Source organism: Polypterus senegalus, chromosome 10 (genome assembly GCF_016835505.1).
Source record: "Polypterus senegalus isolate Bchr_013 chromosome 10, ASM1683550v1, whole genome shotgun sequence".
In the NCBI taxonomy this organism is placed as follows: Eukaryota; Metazoa; Chordata; class Cladistia; order Polypteriformes; family Polypteridae; genus Polypterus; species Polypterus senegalus.
This window is the reverse complement of record NC_053163.1, coordinates 146,733,771-146,749,184: the sequence shown is the minus strand read 5'-3', so window position 1 is coordinate 146,749,184 and position 15,414 is coordinate 146,733,771. Positions and strand designations below refer to the sequence as shown.

The 15,414-nt window shown below is 36.3% G+C and overlaps 2 protein-coding genes across 2 annotated transcripts in view; one reads left to right on the top strand and one right to left on the bottom strand.

Moving 5' to 3' along the window:
- LOC120537805 (calcium homeostasis endoplasmic reticulum protein) overlaps nt 1-12,623 on the bottom strand; it is a 42,509-nt gene extending 29,886 nt beyond the window's left edge. The window contains exons 1-4 of the mRNA XM_039767008.1: nt 12,467-12,623; nt 6,680-6,853; nt 2,907-3,076; nt 2,500-2,637 (exon numbers count right to left, since the gene is read on the bottom strand). Of these exons, the coding sequence (XP_039622942.1) occupies nt 2,500-2,637; nt 2,907-3,076; nt 6,680-6,853; nt 12,467-12,491 (507 nt within the window). The 5' untranslated portion in view covers nt 12,492-12,623. The remainder of the gene's footprint in view (nt 1-2,499; nt 2,638-2,906; nt 3,077-6,679; nt 6,854-12,466) is intronic.
- Nucleotides 12,624-12,694: 71 nt separating this feature from the next.
- safb (scaffold attachment factor B) overlaps nt 12,695-15,414 on the top strand; it is a 34,077-nt gene continuing 31,357 nt past the window's right edge. Inside the window, exons 1-2 of the mRNA XM_039767011.1 lie at nt 12,695-12,779; nt 14,388-14,474. Coding sequence (XP_039622945.1) covers nt 14,469-14,474 — 6 coding nt within the window. The 5' untranslated portion in view covers nt 12,695-12,779; nt 14,388-14,468. The remainder of the gene's footprint in view (nt 12,780-14,387; nt 14,475-15,414) is intronic.

The window sequence follows — 15,414 nt, the reverse complement described above, 5'->3', positions numbered from 1 at the left end:
TATTGTTAAAAATGTCCATTAGTCACTCCACATTGGGAGCTCATGTTGCCAAAGATTGGATTCTTAAGAAACCAAATGCACAAGCTTCCTAAATGCTAAAAATCACATAACTAAAACAGCAGTCATAAAGACATAGGCATACATCAAAATAGGAATTGACTGTAAACAGATACCCTGAAAGCAGATTGAAGAAAAATAAGAAGTGAAAAATACATTTATGCACAAATGCTGTATAGCCGAGTAAGGTCTCTAAATTATTTAAATAGAGAAGACATTACAGTATCATTTCATTATTATCATTATCATATACTATATTTATTTAATTTGCTTTGTGGAAACTACAACTTCAAAAAAAACACATAATATACAGCATAAAGCAAATGTTTAATAATGCCCATGATCAGATTCTAGAAAGCAAGCATATTACTGCTATGTATGAAATTGTCATAGGTGAGCGTCTCAGTGTTCTTATGTGGCAATTTAAGTGAACCACCAGGTAGTCTTGCCGACACCAGATGTATAATATAAACACCTGGAAAATGGCCACGAGTGAATTTTACTTAAAACTGTGTGGGAACAATTTGACGGCTTACTGGTAGTCATATTTCTAAACTGAACTGAAAACAGCGGAGGTCTTCTTGTTAACCTGGTCCGACAGAGAGCAAGCGTCTCATTATAATCCACTGTCTACAGTTGAAAAATCTCCAAAAGAAAAAAAAAATCCATACAAGTATGTGCTGCATGTGCAAAGAGCACATTACATATGTTAAAAATAAACTTAACCTGTTGCAAGGCAGAAACCTTTTTGTAACATCAAATTATAACAATGGCATTTGAAAACACTAATGGATGAGTGGTAAACATGAATGGTATGTTGTTGCAGGTACTGTATGTGTTCTGTATTGTTCAGTTGCAGCAATACTGTGGGAGTCGATGTAAGGCTGAAAGAATTGGCAGTTATATTCATGAAAATACGAACAGGAAAATATGCATCTGAAGTAAACAATGTGTCACACCCAATCAAAAAGACTGCCTTTAAGAGAGCTAAATACAAAGTGTCATAGGAAATGCATATTTCAGTACTTAAAATGCCACAATCAACAAATCTGCTAATGACACAAGTAAAGCATGGACAAGGTGCTCAGCACCCAACTTCTGACTACACGTATAAACAAGTAACAAAATAAGGTTAACATTACTGCCTAACTGGAAATGCAAACATGCCATTCCATAATATAGCCAAGGTATTGTAACACATAGCATATTCATAGTCATAGTCCACAATGCTTAACTAAATTCTGTTTGCTGTTGTTATGCCACATAGTGAGGCAAAAGTCAAAATGACAGAATGATATCATAGCACACAGATGTATTTCTTCAGAGTTGAGCCACATAGCTGCAGTGATGCGTGTGTGTGTCTGTCTCCTTTATCATTTGTGCTACTGAGCTACTAAATTGATAACAATTTTAGCATTTTATTTTCTCTCACAGTCAAGTCTTTTGTTTAGCTTCTTTTGCTCCATCCCCGAAAGCCCGGTGGGTTAAACATCTTGGACTGGAGTAATTTGGGGGTTTAGGAAGAAACCTTTGCAGTGCAGGATTTCACCGCTATTCACTTCTAACTTTTTAACAGGTTATCCAAATTCTCATTTGAGAATCATGTCTGGCCCTGTGAGACTAGGCCACCAGCAGGTTGATGTTTTTTGTATGATTATACTTCTGGGCTAAAAATGTTCCTTTCAAACATGTCACATTTACAAAGTGCAATCATTAAAACAAAGATAAATGAGCATTTACATAACAGTGATGGATGTTTTCTAGAATAACACAAGGAGCACTAAAACTTTCTGGTGTCAACAGATCAAATATAACTATAAAAAGATTAATTAATATCTGCATCGTGAATGTGAGTAAAGTCACTTTGAAAGTACCCTTTGAGGAACTTGCCCATGGATATTTCTGAAGATAATAAAACAAGTGTGCAATATTTTAAGTGAAATATTCCTTTAAACCGATGTACTCAAATCAGTATTGTGCGTTCACTGCCTATTATTTAATAAGTTTAAAAAGAGCAACTGATTTTTTTTTAATATTATACTTCATCTCTAAAATGAACATACATTGAAGGTTTAACAAGAATAAATACTGTAAAAAGCACAGTGGATATAAAATTGCAGATTTTATGAAATAAAAAAATGAAACCAAGATAAATCCTGTCAGAACTTATTCCACCTTTATTGCAAAACTGCAATCTATACAAACAAGGTGAAAACAAATCAGGAAATGTTTAGTGAAAAAAGGGGAAAAAAAGCAAATAAAAACCAGTAAAAATGAGGCAAATATTTTAATGAATGCCACCATACATAAGTTGCACTGACATTACACACACATTACTTTTTCTGGAGGCTACAGTCTACTGCTTAGCTAGATAACAGTCACACTTGTACAAATTTATTTTCAGAGTGACGATAAAACATACATATGCTTTAAAACTCTCACCGAGATGGCATCCTTTGTACAGGTGTCTATGATGGGCTGCAGCAGGTTGTCAAATTCGTTCACGTCCAGCTGAGTTTCTGTTAACAGCTTCTTTGTTTGTTGCTCCATGGCATGCATAATGGCTGCAGTAACTTGCTCCTTGATGTACAGAAACAAAACATCATACACTTTTCCTCTTGTAATTTCTGGAATGAACTGGATGTTCAACATCTTAAAAATTTGTTTTGTTTGATTTTATCTCATTTTTAAAAGACCATGCTCTATTATCTAACAGAATAAAACAATCATAGGCATATTTGCAAGAATGCACACAAATACAACTACAAAACAATTAGGCATCGAGAAACATTTATTATTATGTTTTATGCAAAGTGTAAAAAAAACGTAAGAAAATAATCAAGACGTACCTGCCGAAGTGTATGCAGATGCTGCTCCTGCTGCTGCAGGTTCCATTGACTTTGCTGGATAAGTTCATCCACTGAAGGGGTGTTTGGTGGGATTGGTGGAGGAGGTGGTGGGAGGTTCTGTAATGAGGGCTGGGGATCTGGAGTGTCCTGTCCTTGTTGCTTACACAGCACTAAGGACGGTACAAAAATGAGGGAAGAAAATTGAATCAATGCAAAGCAATACATAAATACAGATGTGAAGGTTTTTTGTTCTTTAAGATTATTATGGCTAAGAAGATAAGCAGGTGAAAATCTGGATAACCAATCTGTAGGCTTGCATTTGATCTGTTAGAAAAATGAAGACTTAATGAAGACCCTTGAAACTAGAATGATCCAATTTTTATATAAAAAAGCAGAATCTAAATTGATCAAAACTAACTACACATTATCCTGATAATTTTAGGGAAAAAAAGCATTTTAGTTATTTATACACTGTGTAATGAAAAAAGCTTTCAAACCAGTGTGTGGTTACTTTCAATGAAAAAGACTTGGACTTTAATATATTTTAACCTTGCTTTTGTGGAGAAAATACAACAAAGTTTCTTACAGAACATAACCCAATGGTGAGCAGCGCTGGCCTATAGCAAACAATACAAAATGTCCATGAAAAAATCGCATGTTACTTGTGTGGCATAATTCACACGTCAAGTCATCCAGTCATACATTCAGAATATATAAAAAACACATGCATTTTTGCCAAAATCTTATTATAGGGGACTCCTGACCAGTTAATGAGGGGGAGAGGCAGGTCTTGAATTTGAGTGTAAATAATATTATAAAAAATATACTTTTAGGTGGAGTATTATTTTAAATGCTACAGTTGCATTAACGATGTACAACTGTGAAACAGAACTTTGTGAAAGTATTTTTTGCTTTGACCACCCCAGTAGGTCTTTGCGAATACATGTCAAATAACTTCGCACACTTTGATTTTGCAGTTTTACTTTTCTAACCCCACTTGGCAAAAAAGTTCAGTTGAGCTATGAAGTGGTCTCCTGTGTAATGGGCTCATTAGGCAAATTTACATTATCAAAAGAAGCTGCCTCCTCTACATCAAGGAGTCAGTGTTGGGAGGAAGTGGACAAGACTTGCTTGGTGGAGGGGGAAGGTGGAAAGAATGAGGAAAGGAAGGAAAGAAACGAAACAGAACTGAACTGTGACTAATTTATGAGGTGATAGAAACCTGTAGAATGTATTGTTTAAATTAAAAACATATTTCCTTGAACCCATGACTTTGTGGTTTGGATGTGTCGGGGGTGCAAGTGCGCCCCCTACAGGTCACAACATAGATACATTTCTAATAATGAAAAGGTGCGCTGCTACTCATACCAATTATCTTTTGTTTAAGTTAAACAAATCAGTAGATGTTACAAGACAATGATAGTAGTACTAATGTGAAGGTAAATAGGAAATCATTCTGGTAAAGTTTAAAGTTTTAATATTGCACAATATTTTTGTAATTTTTTTACTATAATTAGAGATTAGTGTTTTTAATATGTTGATGTAAGCATCATAAGTTAGTATTCAAGTTTAATCGTTGACTTGAGCAAAACAATCAAACATTACATCTAAGAAAAAAAATGTTTGTATTTAGTTACAGTATAATAATAATAAACTCAGTTTAGGTTCCACTGAAGCAGATGGATACATTTGCTTAATGCAGAACAATACTGCTAGAATGGAACTTTTAACATATTTAATAGGACAACATGTAATTTATTAAATTGACTGCAAATACTCCCACAATTTGTGGGGATTAATGGATTAATAAGAACTGATCTAGTAATTTTACATAGAGTGCAAGTATTTTGTAAAGGAGACTAGAAATGAAAATTAGACATGAAGAAATGCTTCTAAACTTATCAGTGTATACTTAAATCTTTAAGTCTATGAAAACTATCATATACTTGTGTACCTTGAAACTGCTCTTTTCTAAACCAAACGTATTCAGAAGTCATCATTGCTGCTATGTGTACCCATTTCATACATTCATCATGTTCCAGTTTTCAGAAATACCATATAGGTTTACAGGGCCATTACTGTCAAAGTCAAAGCGAATGTTATTGCCATTGTAACCATATACAAGTATACAGACAGACGAAATTGCAAAGCTCGGGGTCCACAGTGTAACAACGAAGTGCAAATAAAAAAAATGTAATTAAAATTAAGATCTAAAATTTTTATTTTTGTCATGTGCGAGTACAGCAAAATTCTTACTTATATGTGCTAATCAAAACACAACATATCGCCACTCTCTGGCAGTAGTAAGTAGTAAGTAGAAAAATGTTACCTTAAAAATCTCAGCACACAATTGTGATAAACTAGCCAAAGATTTTTATCAGTAGTAATATGGTTTATGTAAAAATATATTAAGAGTTCGGTGAAAATAGTTTTTGCAACTTCTTAATGGCAACTGGAAAGGTAATGTGAAACTAAGGACTTAAATGTACAGGGAAAGATCACACAATTCACAGAAGAGGCCAAAACATATTGCTTCAAAAAGGCACATTGTGAGTAGCAAAGCATTTTTCAAAACAAGCTAATGCCTGGCAGTCAAAGGAAGGCAAAATATTTAATTAAGAGATTTTTCTGATTTTATTCATGTTTTCACATTAAAAAAGAATTAAGTGTTTTTGTACAAGTCGAGCAGTAAATCAACAGTTACCTCACCTCCAAAATTCTCATCAAAAATGCAAGTCAATAGAATAAAGCTGGAAGTTGTGACATCAAAAACAGTAATTCTGAAAATTCCCATAATGCATAAATGCCTCACTCAGAATTGGAACATGCAAATACCATGAATGAAGAATAATAAGAAATTGAGAAGTGTCTAATCACCTGTTTATCAGAGACTTTTTTAATCCATCTTAAAGCCACAGTATTATTATGCATTAATTTATAATATTTGTGTGTAAGTAAGTCTACTAAGTGCTTTGCTGCCAACAAAAACATTAAATATTTCAGAGCTTATACTTTTTCTCCCAAGGTTTTTGTAAATTTCTTTATAAACATGAACTAGGCTTTTATACTCTCTCGCAATCCATGCCAGTTTCTGGGATCTGTTTTTAGCAGGCTTCTGTGTTTGTCTGCATAACAGACTGTTTCTTACTAGAATACTAATCCACAGCAAACTAACATATTAAAATGTGTTACAGAGTGAGGTCAAGGCCAAAGCCAATCCTGGAAAAACTGGAAGTATGGCAGAAAACATCCTATGCAAGTCTATGACATGGCCCTTTCACTCTCACACACACACACTCGCCAATTTGGAAATGCTGATTACTCTAGCAAGCATGTTTTTAGAGATGTGGAGGAAAGCCTCCATAGACAGAGGGAAAATTTATAAACTGCAAACGGGTATCAGCATGATGCACGAATCAAACCAAAGACATCTGAACCATTAAGTAACACTGCTAATCACTGAGCCTCCATGCCAGCCCCAAAATAAACTATTAATCGGATACTTTAAATAATTAACACTTAATGGCTTTTAAGTGACCAGTTTTGATAAAGGTCCATAGCAGGGATCAAACTAATTTTTAGATGAGCCAGGACCAACAGTTTTTTTGCATGAGAGAGTTCAAATGAAACTGCCCCAAGAGTTACAAAGGCCATAGTTTAGAATAATTTGTTTAAAGCATTTAAGTGTGAAAGCCCCCATAGTGAGATATCACGTAGATACTGGGTATACTATGTTTCCAATTCCGTCTTTAAAAATTAAAATGAAAACTCACACTGCTGTTGTTCCACAGCAAGTTTGTATTTGTAGTAACCGAAGAAATCTCCACCAAACAGGAAGGAAAACTTTGGGTTTTCTTTCTGTTTCTCCATAGTCATCTTCTCGAATTCTGGTCCATTTCGAGCCACAAATTGAGCAAGCTTGTCAATCACATTCCTCAGCTCTTGATCTTAATAAACAAAAACAAAAAAAAAATTATAAAACAATTGTGTGTCTTTCTTGCATTGTAACTGAAACAAAATTAACTATGTCATGCTACTTGCATTAAAGTGTCTGTGTCCTTATCTGTGCTTGCTTGCTAGCTAGACAGAGACTTCTGCAAATAAACCATTTAAATGAAAACCTTCTTGAAATGATTACACCCAGGCTGGTCAATTAATTCAGTTAATATACTGCATTTGATTAAAATCATAAACAGCTCTATATGTAAGCTGAAATTTGAAAACTTTACCTGTCTCACAGTAGTTTACATTTAGGAGTATTTAGGAGTTACAATAATACTATCTGAAGATTTATTCAAATTCAACTTAAATAGCCCAATTAAATACTTTAAATAAGATGGTAAGTAAGCAGTAGAGAGCAAGACTTTAGGGACCTACAAAGTTAAACTTGAGGTCATTTTGGAGAAATTGCCTGTTCTCATTACAATATTTTTAATGCTCTAAAAAGACCTAAACAACAGCCTTCACCTAACATAATAAGTCTATCTTTTTCTTCCAGTGCATTATGCCAAACAGTATTAACAAATTCTTTTAAAACAATTGTACTTTTGTTCATTTGGAATATAAACAGGCCCCAAAATTATATATACATATATATGTATATACTTATATATGTATGTTACGGCCAAAACCCGAAGTTCGGCCAGTTCCCGAATTGGCTGGCCGTTTCGCATTTTGGCCGAGTGGTGGGGCCAAAGTCTGAATTACTAGAAATGGCCAGTGTATATGCTACTTCGGCTGGCCATTTCGTGAAGTGGCGAGAACTCCCTGACCAAAATTCGATGTGCTGATGTAAGACTGTCCGCTCAAGGTACAAAGATGCTTAAAAATTTCAGATGCAGATTCAGAAGTGAGTTTTCCATTCTGCATGAGACTCTGCTCAAGGCGGGTCTTGTTCAGAAAGCGGACGCCACTTAAGACGGCCTTCCCTTCGCCCAAACACTAACCTTAAGGTCAATAAAATAGGTCCTTGATGTTAAGTCACTATTTTAGGGCTAAAATGATAACAGAAATGTGAAACCTACTTATATACCTAATCTTAATAATTGTGAAACAACCAAGTGGCGTTTGCTTTCTGAACAAGAGCCACCAAGGCGACACTCAATGCAATTGCACTACTAAGTGCACAACAAAATGCTGCTCATGCCTTTTTTTTCGACTTTGGCCGATTCACCCATGCTATTTCGTAAACTGGCTGGCCAAATCCCGAAACCAAGAAAATGATCAGACATTTGTGTTTCAATTTACAGCGACATTAGCCATTTCCCATTTTGGCCGGACACTTCCCGCTTTGGCTGATTTCGGGTTTTGGCTGTAACATATATAATTCTTCAGAGATCCAAGGCATGGATGTCATGGCATTACCTACTATAAAGCATTTGTCACAACTGTAGTCTTCATTTACAGAATTTTAGCATGTTGGAGCCAATTGCAGTGTGCATCCTTGTCTGATAGTTGTATGTTTCGACATCCCCAGCAATTCAGCCAAATCAAACTGTTCATATTTTGTATTAAGTAGTAGAGATGAGCTCCTGTGTATTCAAGAGCTAACAATAAATTAATGAAAGCAGGTGTTCTGGACTGTGCAAACAGAAGAGAGATTTGTCTATCCAAAAATATGGGCCAAGACTGTGGCTGAACTTGTTATAACTGGAAAACATTCATACAGCCATCCATGTTGTCAGGGAGCACATTAATTGTCTATCAAAATGGAGCGAGCTCACAATACTTTGTAACTTTATAACTGTGCTAAAAAGTCATGAGGTAGTTGTGTGGCCCATCATCCCCTGTCATGCCTAACCATATAATCTGTCATCCTCAAAGCAACGGAATCCAGTAACTGCAGTCTCAAAATTTGACATGTTCTCCAACTCAAAACTGTGTAGTTTGCTGCTTTAATCTATTGTTGATCTAAAGCCCTAAAATCCATTGTTCTTACTTATTTTTATTTCTGAATGTTATTTTATTTGAAGAGCTTCTGCAAAAAGCCAAATTTCTCCCTGGGGACAAAAAGTTCAATCTATCTAAAAGATATGGAAGAGTATTAGGGCTATGTGGAAGAAAAAAAAATATGGACAAAGTGAAGAAAAAAAAAAAAAGTACTTTAATTAGTCATTAAAGTAGAACGTTGTAAACTTCATCTCAAAATGAATGTTTAATTTACTAGATTTTTCAAACCCCGTCATAACTAATGTAGCACATTAAATGCTTCGTAAGCGTTTCCCGACCCATGTTAATCACTATATGCTTCTTAAACTGAATTCCTCGTGCACTGAGAGGAGCTGCAGGCTGCGATCGCCACACAGAATGCATTCACTTCATGATATTAAGGCTCTCTGAACATTTAGAATTCATGATGCATTAATGTACTTCATCATGAAAATGATATCAAGTATACATCTTAGCATTCTAAATGTTCAGAGGGCAGTAATATCATGAAGTAAATGAATTCTGGTAACTGGTATGGAATAGTTCCTAAGTTGTTGTCAATAGACTTATCATATTTCATGAATGACTAGAAATGTTCTTTTATTTGAAATGACTAAATACTAATACTATCTAATTTTTGCAGTTTTTATTTCAACCTCTGAAATATAATAATTTCGCATCATGTGAAATACAACAGCTTGAGCAGGTTTAATCACCAGTTAATCTAAGGCACAAGTTCTTGGGAAGGGAAATAAAATTAAACCCATTCAGACACAGTCAGAATGTGCAGTCTAAATACAAAAAGCAAACAGGTGAGGTAAAAAACAAGTACCACCAGGCCTTCAGCTTATAAAATTATTAATCAGTTGTTAGCCTTAAGACCTAAAAATTACTTTATTTTACTAAAATGTAGGTTAGTTTGGTGTTTTCTCTAATGTTTAGATACAAAAAGGCGTATAGCACAGGGCATGTTGCATAACAACTTAACTGTATGTAACCAAGTCTCTTCCTTTCTTCAACAGAACAGCTTCAAGAAGGGTCATTCCACCAAGAAAGTGCTACTTACCGCTGCAGACATGTTATAGTAGATTAGAGCTACCAACATGTCCTCTGTCCTCATCCTCCTTGATCTCTCTCCTCTGCCTCTGCCACAATCAAAAGCAAGACCCTCTTTGCCATTCTCTCTGACCTTGGCATTACTGGTACTGCCCTGAGATGTTTAGAGTCTTACCTCTTGTGCAAATCATTCTGACAATGAGAGATGACAAGGATGCAGCAAGCAAGTAAGGGGGTGGCCCTCTCCTCTTTTCTCTTACCACCTCCTCACTAGGCCCTATCATCCTGTCCCATGGCGTCTCTTACCAGTGCTATGCCCTGGACACCCAGCTTTATCTGTCATTCCCAACAGAGGACCACATGATATCACCTAGAATCTTCTTACATTTCACTGATACTGCAACTAGGACGTAGGAGCACAACCTGGAAAAGACAGACCTTCTTCTCATCCCAGCCAGCCTGTATATTTAGCACCCCAACTCTGTTCAGCTATGCTCATTATCATTAGCATAGGCACGGCTGTAGTGGTTAAGCTTTGGACCAAGGAATTCAAAACCTAAAGTTGTGGATTCAAAGCCAGATATCAACACCATGTGACCAAGAACAAGTCACTCCATCTGCCTGTGCTCCAATTGGAAAAACAAAAGAAATGTAATCAATTGCACCTTAAATGCTGTAAGCTACCCTGGGTGAAGGCATCAATCAAATAATAATTAATAATAATAATATTATTAGGTCAGTGGAGCTGCTTACTCTAGAACAAGCTTTTCAATTGAATCAGTAGGAATACTGTGACATTTCAGTGAATATTATTGTAATTATTAGATGATTGCAGTTTTCATTTGTTTACACTGTTCACTCAAATACAATATTTCTTTATGTGTTTATCATCAGTTGTTTGTGGTACCCCTTTAAAGTCCACAAATGAAAATGTATATGCAAAGCAGTATTTGAAGTGGAAACATAACTGCTGGTACCCTCCATGTTATGCTGATGTATTAACGTGAAGAGTGCAGAGCACTAGCTTCGAGCATCATGACAGTTTCTGTGGCTTCCCTATTAGAAATTCTAGAGCCACTATCCAAGACTGACTGTTCTGTCCTGGCATTTACAGCACTGTGATCAAAGAGCAGTTGTGTTTTTGGTTTCAGTGCCACAGCTGCGGGCTGGTGGTCGACAGAGCAGAACCGATAACCAAGATGAGAGCCGGTATTCAAAAGCAAAAAACAGGGCATGCTAACCACTGAGCTTCATCAAAATTTCCCTTTCCATTTTACAACATGATCACATCTTATTTTTCCTTTCCAGGACAATGCCCTGTGTTCAGGTATCTGTCCACCCTATTTGGTTCGTAGTGCTATTTATGTGGCCTGTCAATCACTTCTGCAGCATCCTTCTTTTGCATAAAGCACAGTCTCAGTCCAGGGCCTATAAGTTAGCATAATATTAATAAATACCAACAAATAAAAAATGCATCAACAAGTTAAAAAAAAACATATTGGCCAATTTTCTTTTGTTTATAACATAACCAAACGTTAATTAATTCCATTAAGGCATTTTTGAGATTGTGGTGTAGTCATTATTTTTATGGGTGGGGGGGCTTAACCTTAAATCTCAATATATTAAAAATTCCTTTCTTAGCGGATAACTACTGCCCTAGATAAACCATCCTGACCTATTTCAGCTTTTGAATTAGATGGGAAATATGTATATATAGGGTGGTCCAGATCTAATTACGCAATTTTCATTACGCTATATCTTATTAAGTTTATTACATAGAAAATCACCCAAAAAATCTCGGACCATCGAGAAGTGTGCGAACTGACGATATAAAGAATCTTCTTCACGCTGAACTGGAATCGTCCCTGCATAAATCAAAGTCATCCAGACGATCTGGATATGCATAATTAGATCTGAACCACCCTCTAATATATATCTACATCTATCTATACATATACACATATATAAGATGATATATATATACATACATACATACATACACATATATATATATATATACATACATACACATATATATATATATACATACACATATATATATATATATATATATATATATAGAGAGAGAGAGACACACACACATACATATATACTGTGTGTATACATATATACACACACACACACATATACTGTATATATATACACACACATATATATATACACATATATACACACAAAACTATTATATATTATAATTATATATACACACATATATACTGTATACACACACACATACATACATACATACATACATACATATGTATGTAACAAGTGTGACAAAAACATCCAATCCTTCATACCATTTGTATACCAATGTACACGTATGCATTTGTAAAATATACCGATTGTGAACAATTATAATAACTGTTCTTAAAATAATTTCCCAGCCCTCCTGATACACATTCTTGGAAAACCTGAAAACGCGTTAAGGACTTGGCGGGTCTGCCTCACTGTTTCTCCTACAGGTCACAACCAACAGCCGTCACGACAAAAAGGCCTCTAAGGCAAAGCACCAGATTTCCGTGCCACAGGTGATGCCCGGTTACAGCCCTTACCTTCAGGAGGTGGCGGCATGTCCATAGCTGTTAACCTGTGAAATCAGGAGGGGTCCCCCGGCTCACGGTAAAAGAGAAAGATTAAAAACAAACTAAATAACTAACAACACATTCAAGAGTGAGCTACACCATACACGCACCCGCCTCCAGCGTCTCTACGTCGGAAGTACGTCATACGTCGGCGTTCACACACGCGCATGCGCTCAGTAGTCACGAGCGTTTGCAGCACTCCCGCCACTATCAGGCCTGTTGGAATTGAACGTTAGCTGCGCCGATCATCCTGGGGGGATTTGCGCATTTGCTCGGTTTGCAGGTGGATGCTTTCTGATTTAACGTATTTGTTTTAAGTAACTCATGTTTAAATGGCATTAATTGTATAATACATACTTTTTACGGTTGTGGAAAAATAAAATTGGTGTCGTTTTGCACTGAGAGGGTCGGCATTGGCAAGTTCCGTGATTTACTAAAAATGGCGAACACGATCCTAAGTGTATGAAAATAACCATTGTGTTGGTAAATCTCTACAACTTCCTTGGCATCTGAATCAGAAAAGCAATTTGAAAACATTGAATACTATTTAAATACATTGCTTTCTGTGTTTAAACGAATCACTTGCACTACGCAACCTGTCTTTGGCTTACGTATACCCCAAGTCTCGCCATGTTGTGATTTACTAAGGCATTTTTCACCTGAGATTTTCAAATACATCCGTACGTATTGTTCTGATGATAAAAGTTTCTGAAACGTTTACTCTGCATTTAGAAAAACAGGAAATGTGATGTAGTGGTTAAGGCTTTGGACTTCAACCCTTGAAGCTGTGGGTTCAAATCCTGGTAGTGGCAGTGTGACCATGAGCAAGTCATTTAACCTGCTTGTGTTTAAATTATGAAAATGAAAAAAAGTAATCAACGCAAATGTAATTGTTTAATCTGTTTAACAATGGGTGTTTTTCCTGTTCATGGGAATGGAGTCTAACCTGGTAGCATCAGTTGGAAGGCAGGAACAACCTTCGATATGCCAGCACCATACACTGGCAGGTATACAGTGAGGTTAGAATCAGCAATCAGTCTGAAATGTACATCTTGAGATTGCATGACTAAATCTCCTTTTACAATCAATAAAATAGGCCTGTATCTTGGGTTGGGTAAGTTTTGATGCCACTGAAGCCCCCACCTTATTCCTCTTTTCTGGACATTCTAAAAATTAAATTTCTAACTTTCAGGGGGCCTATTAAAGATACCAAAAGTGTGGTCTTCTTACATTTGTGTTTACTGTAGGTGAACAAGACCATGGTTCAGAACAACGTCTTGTAGTAAAGTGACCTTAGATGAGTATTTTAGATGTACTAATTGCTAAGTAGATACATTAGTTCATTCTGTCATTTTCCAAACCCATTTTATCCTAAACAGGGACGCAGGGAAGCTGCAGCCTACCCCAGCAAGCATAAGGTGCACGGCCATTGCTTAGTGAACACACACACACACAATGGGCCAATTTAGCATTGCCAGTCCACCTACCCTGCACATGTTTGGATTGTCAGAGGAAACATAGGAAAACCACTTTAGAAAAATCATGCTTAGAGATTTAAGTACTTTCATGTTGATAATGCTATGTGGTACCTTCTGTGATTTATAATGGCAGTCCTGCAGTACCTCTGGTCTGTTCCCTGTATTTATGCTGCCAGACCACTGGTTGAGCCCTTTGCCTCAAACTGAATGAATCCCTTTAAAGCAGGCATGTCTGCCTTGCATCTAATGCTGCCACGACAGCCTGAAATGGGCCATGGACATCAGTTGCTTGAACGCCATAACTAAATTTTTAAGAGAACACTGTTGCTTGGTGTATTTGCTGTTCTCTTTTTCATGTTAACTGACTATGTTTTGTAAGTTCTCAACTTATTAGCATCTGCTTATTTGTACAGGTCTGTAAATTAATGATTGATGATCACAAAAAATCACCTATTGAGCACGAAAAAGTCAGAAGTTGAAAAAGAAAACTTAAAATGAACGTAAGTACTGAGAAAACTGATGGTTTAGTGTTCCTTAACTTCCTTAGGTACAACTTGCAGAGATAATAGCAGAATGGGTTACATCCACACATAAAGTTTGTATTATGAAGATCTAATTATATTGATTAGATAAACTTTATTAATCCCATGGGGAATTTCAAATGCATACAGCAGCAAAACCATAAAAAACAAGAATACAGGTTTACAGGACAGATAATACATCCAATCAATCAGTTAATAAATAAACTTAAGTACATTGGGTGAAAAGATCCCAAGAGTTACCTCTTAGCACACCATGGTGGAATGAGCCGGTGGCTACAAGGGAGCACCTCGTGGAGGAGATGGAGTGAATTTTTCACGATGGCATTCACTTTTTCCCATCATCCTCTTTTCCGTAACAGCTTCCTGTGCATCCAGGTTTCACCCTGTGTTGGTGCAGGCTTTCCTGATATGTTTGTTCAGGAATTGTTTTTCTTTTGAGCCTATGTTGCTTCCAAAGGAGACCAAAGCACAGAGCACCACATTGGTTACTATGAACTGGTAGAACATTTCCAGCAGCTTGCTGCGCATATCAGAAAACCTGAGTCTCCTTATTAAGTCAAGTCTGCTCCGGCCCTTCCTGTACAGTGCCACTGTGTTGTCAGACCAGTTCAGTTTGTTGTTTGTGTGACACCCCAAGTACTTGTAGCTCTGCAGTGCTTCCACTTAAGTAAAAGCTACAAAAGTGACATTCTCTAAATAATATTCTATGTTCTTATGTTTTGCATAAACGATACTGATAGTTTAATGGTTCATAATGTGCTGAAAGCATTTCATCCTCCTAATGTGTTTCATGTCTAAACAAAATTGCTTTTCTTGATAAATTGAACCTCCAATATGCATACTGCAGAAGTGTATGTCTATCTGAAAATAAAATTGCTACCTTTAAAAAGTGGAACAC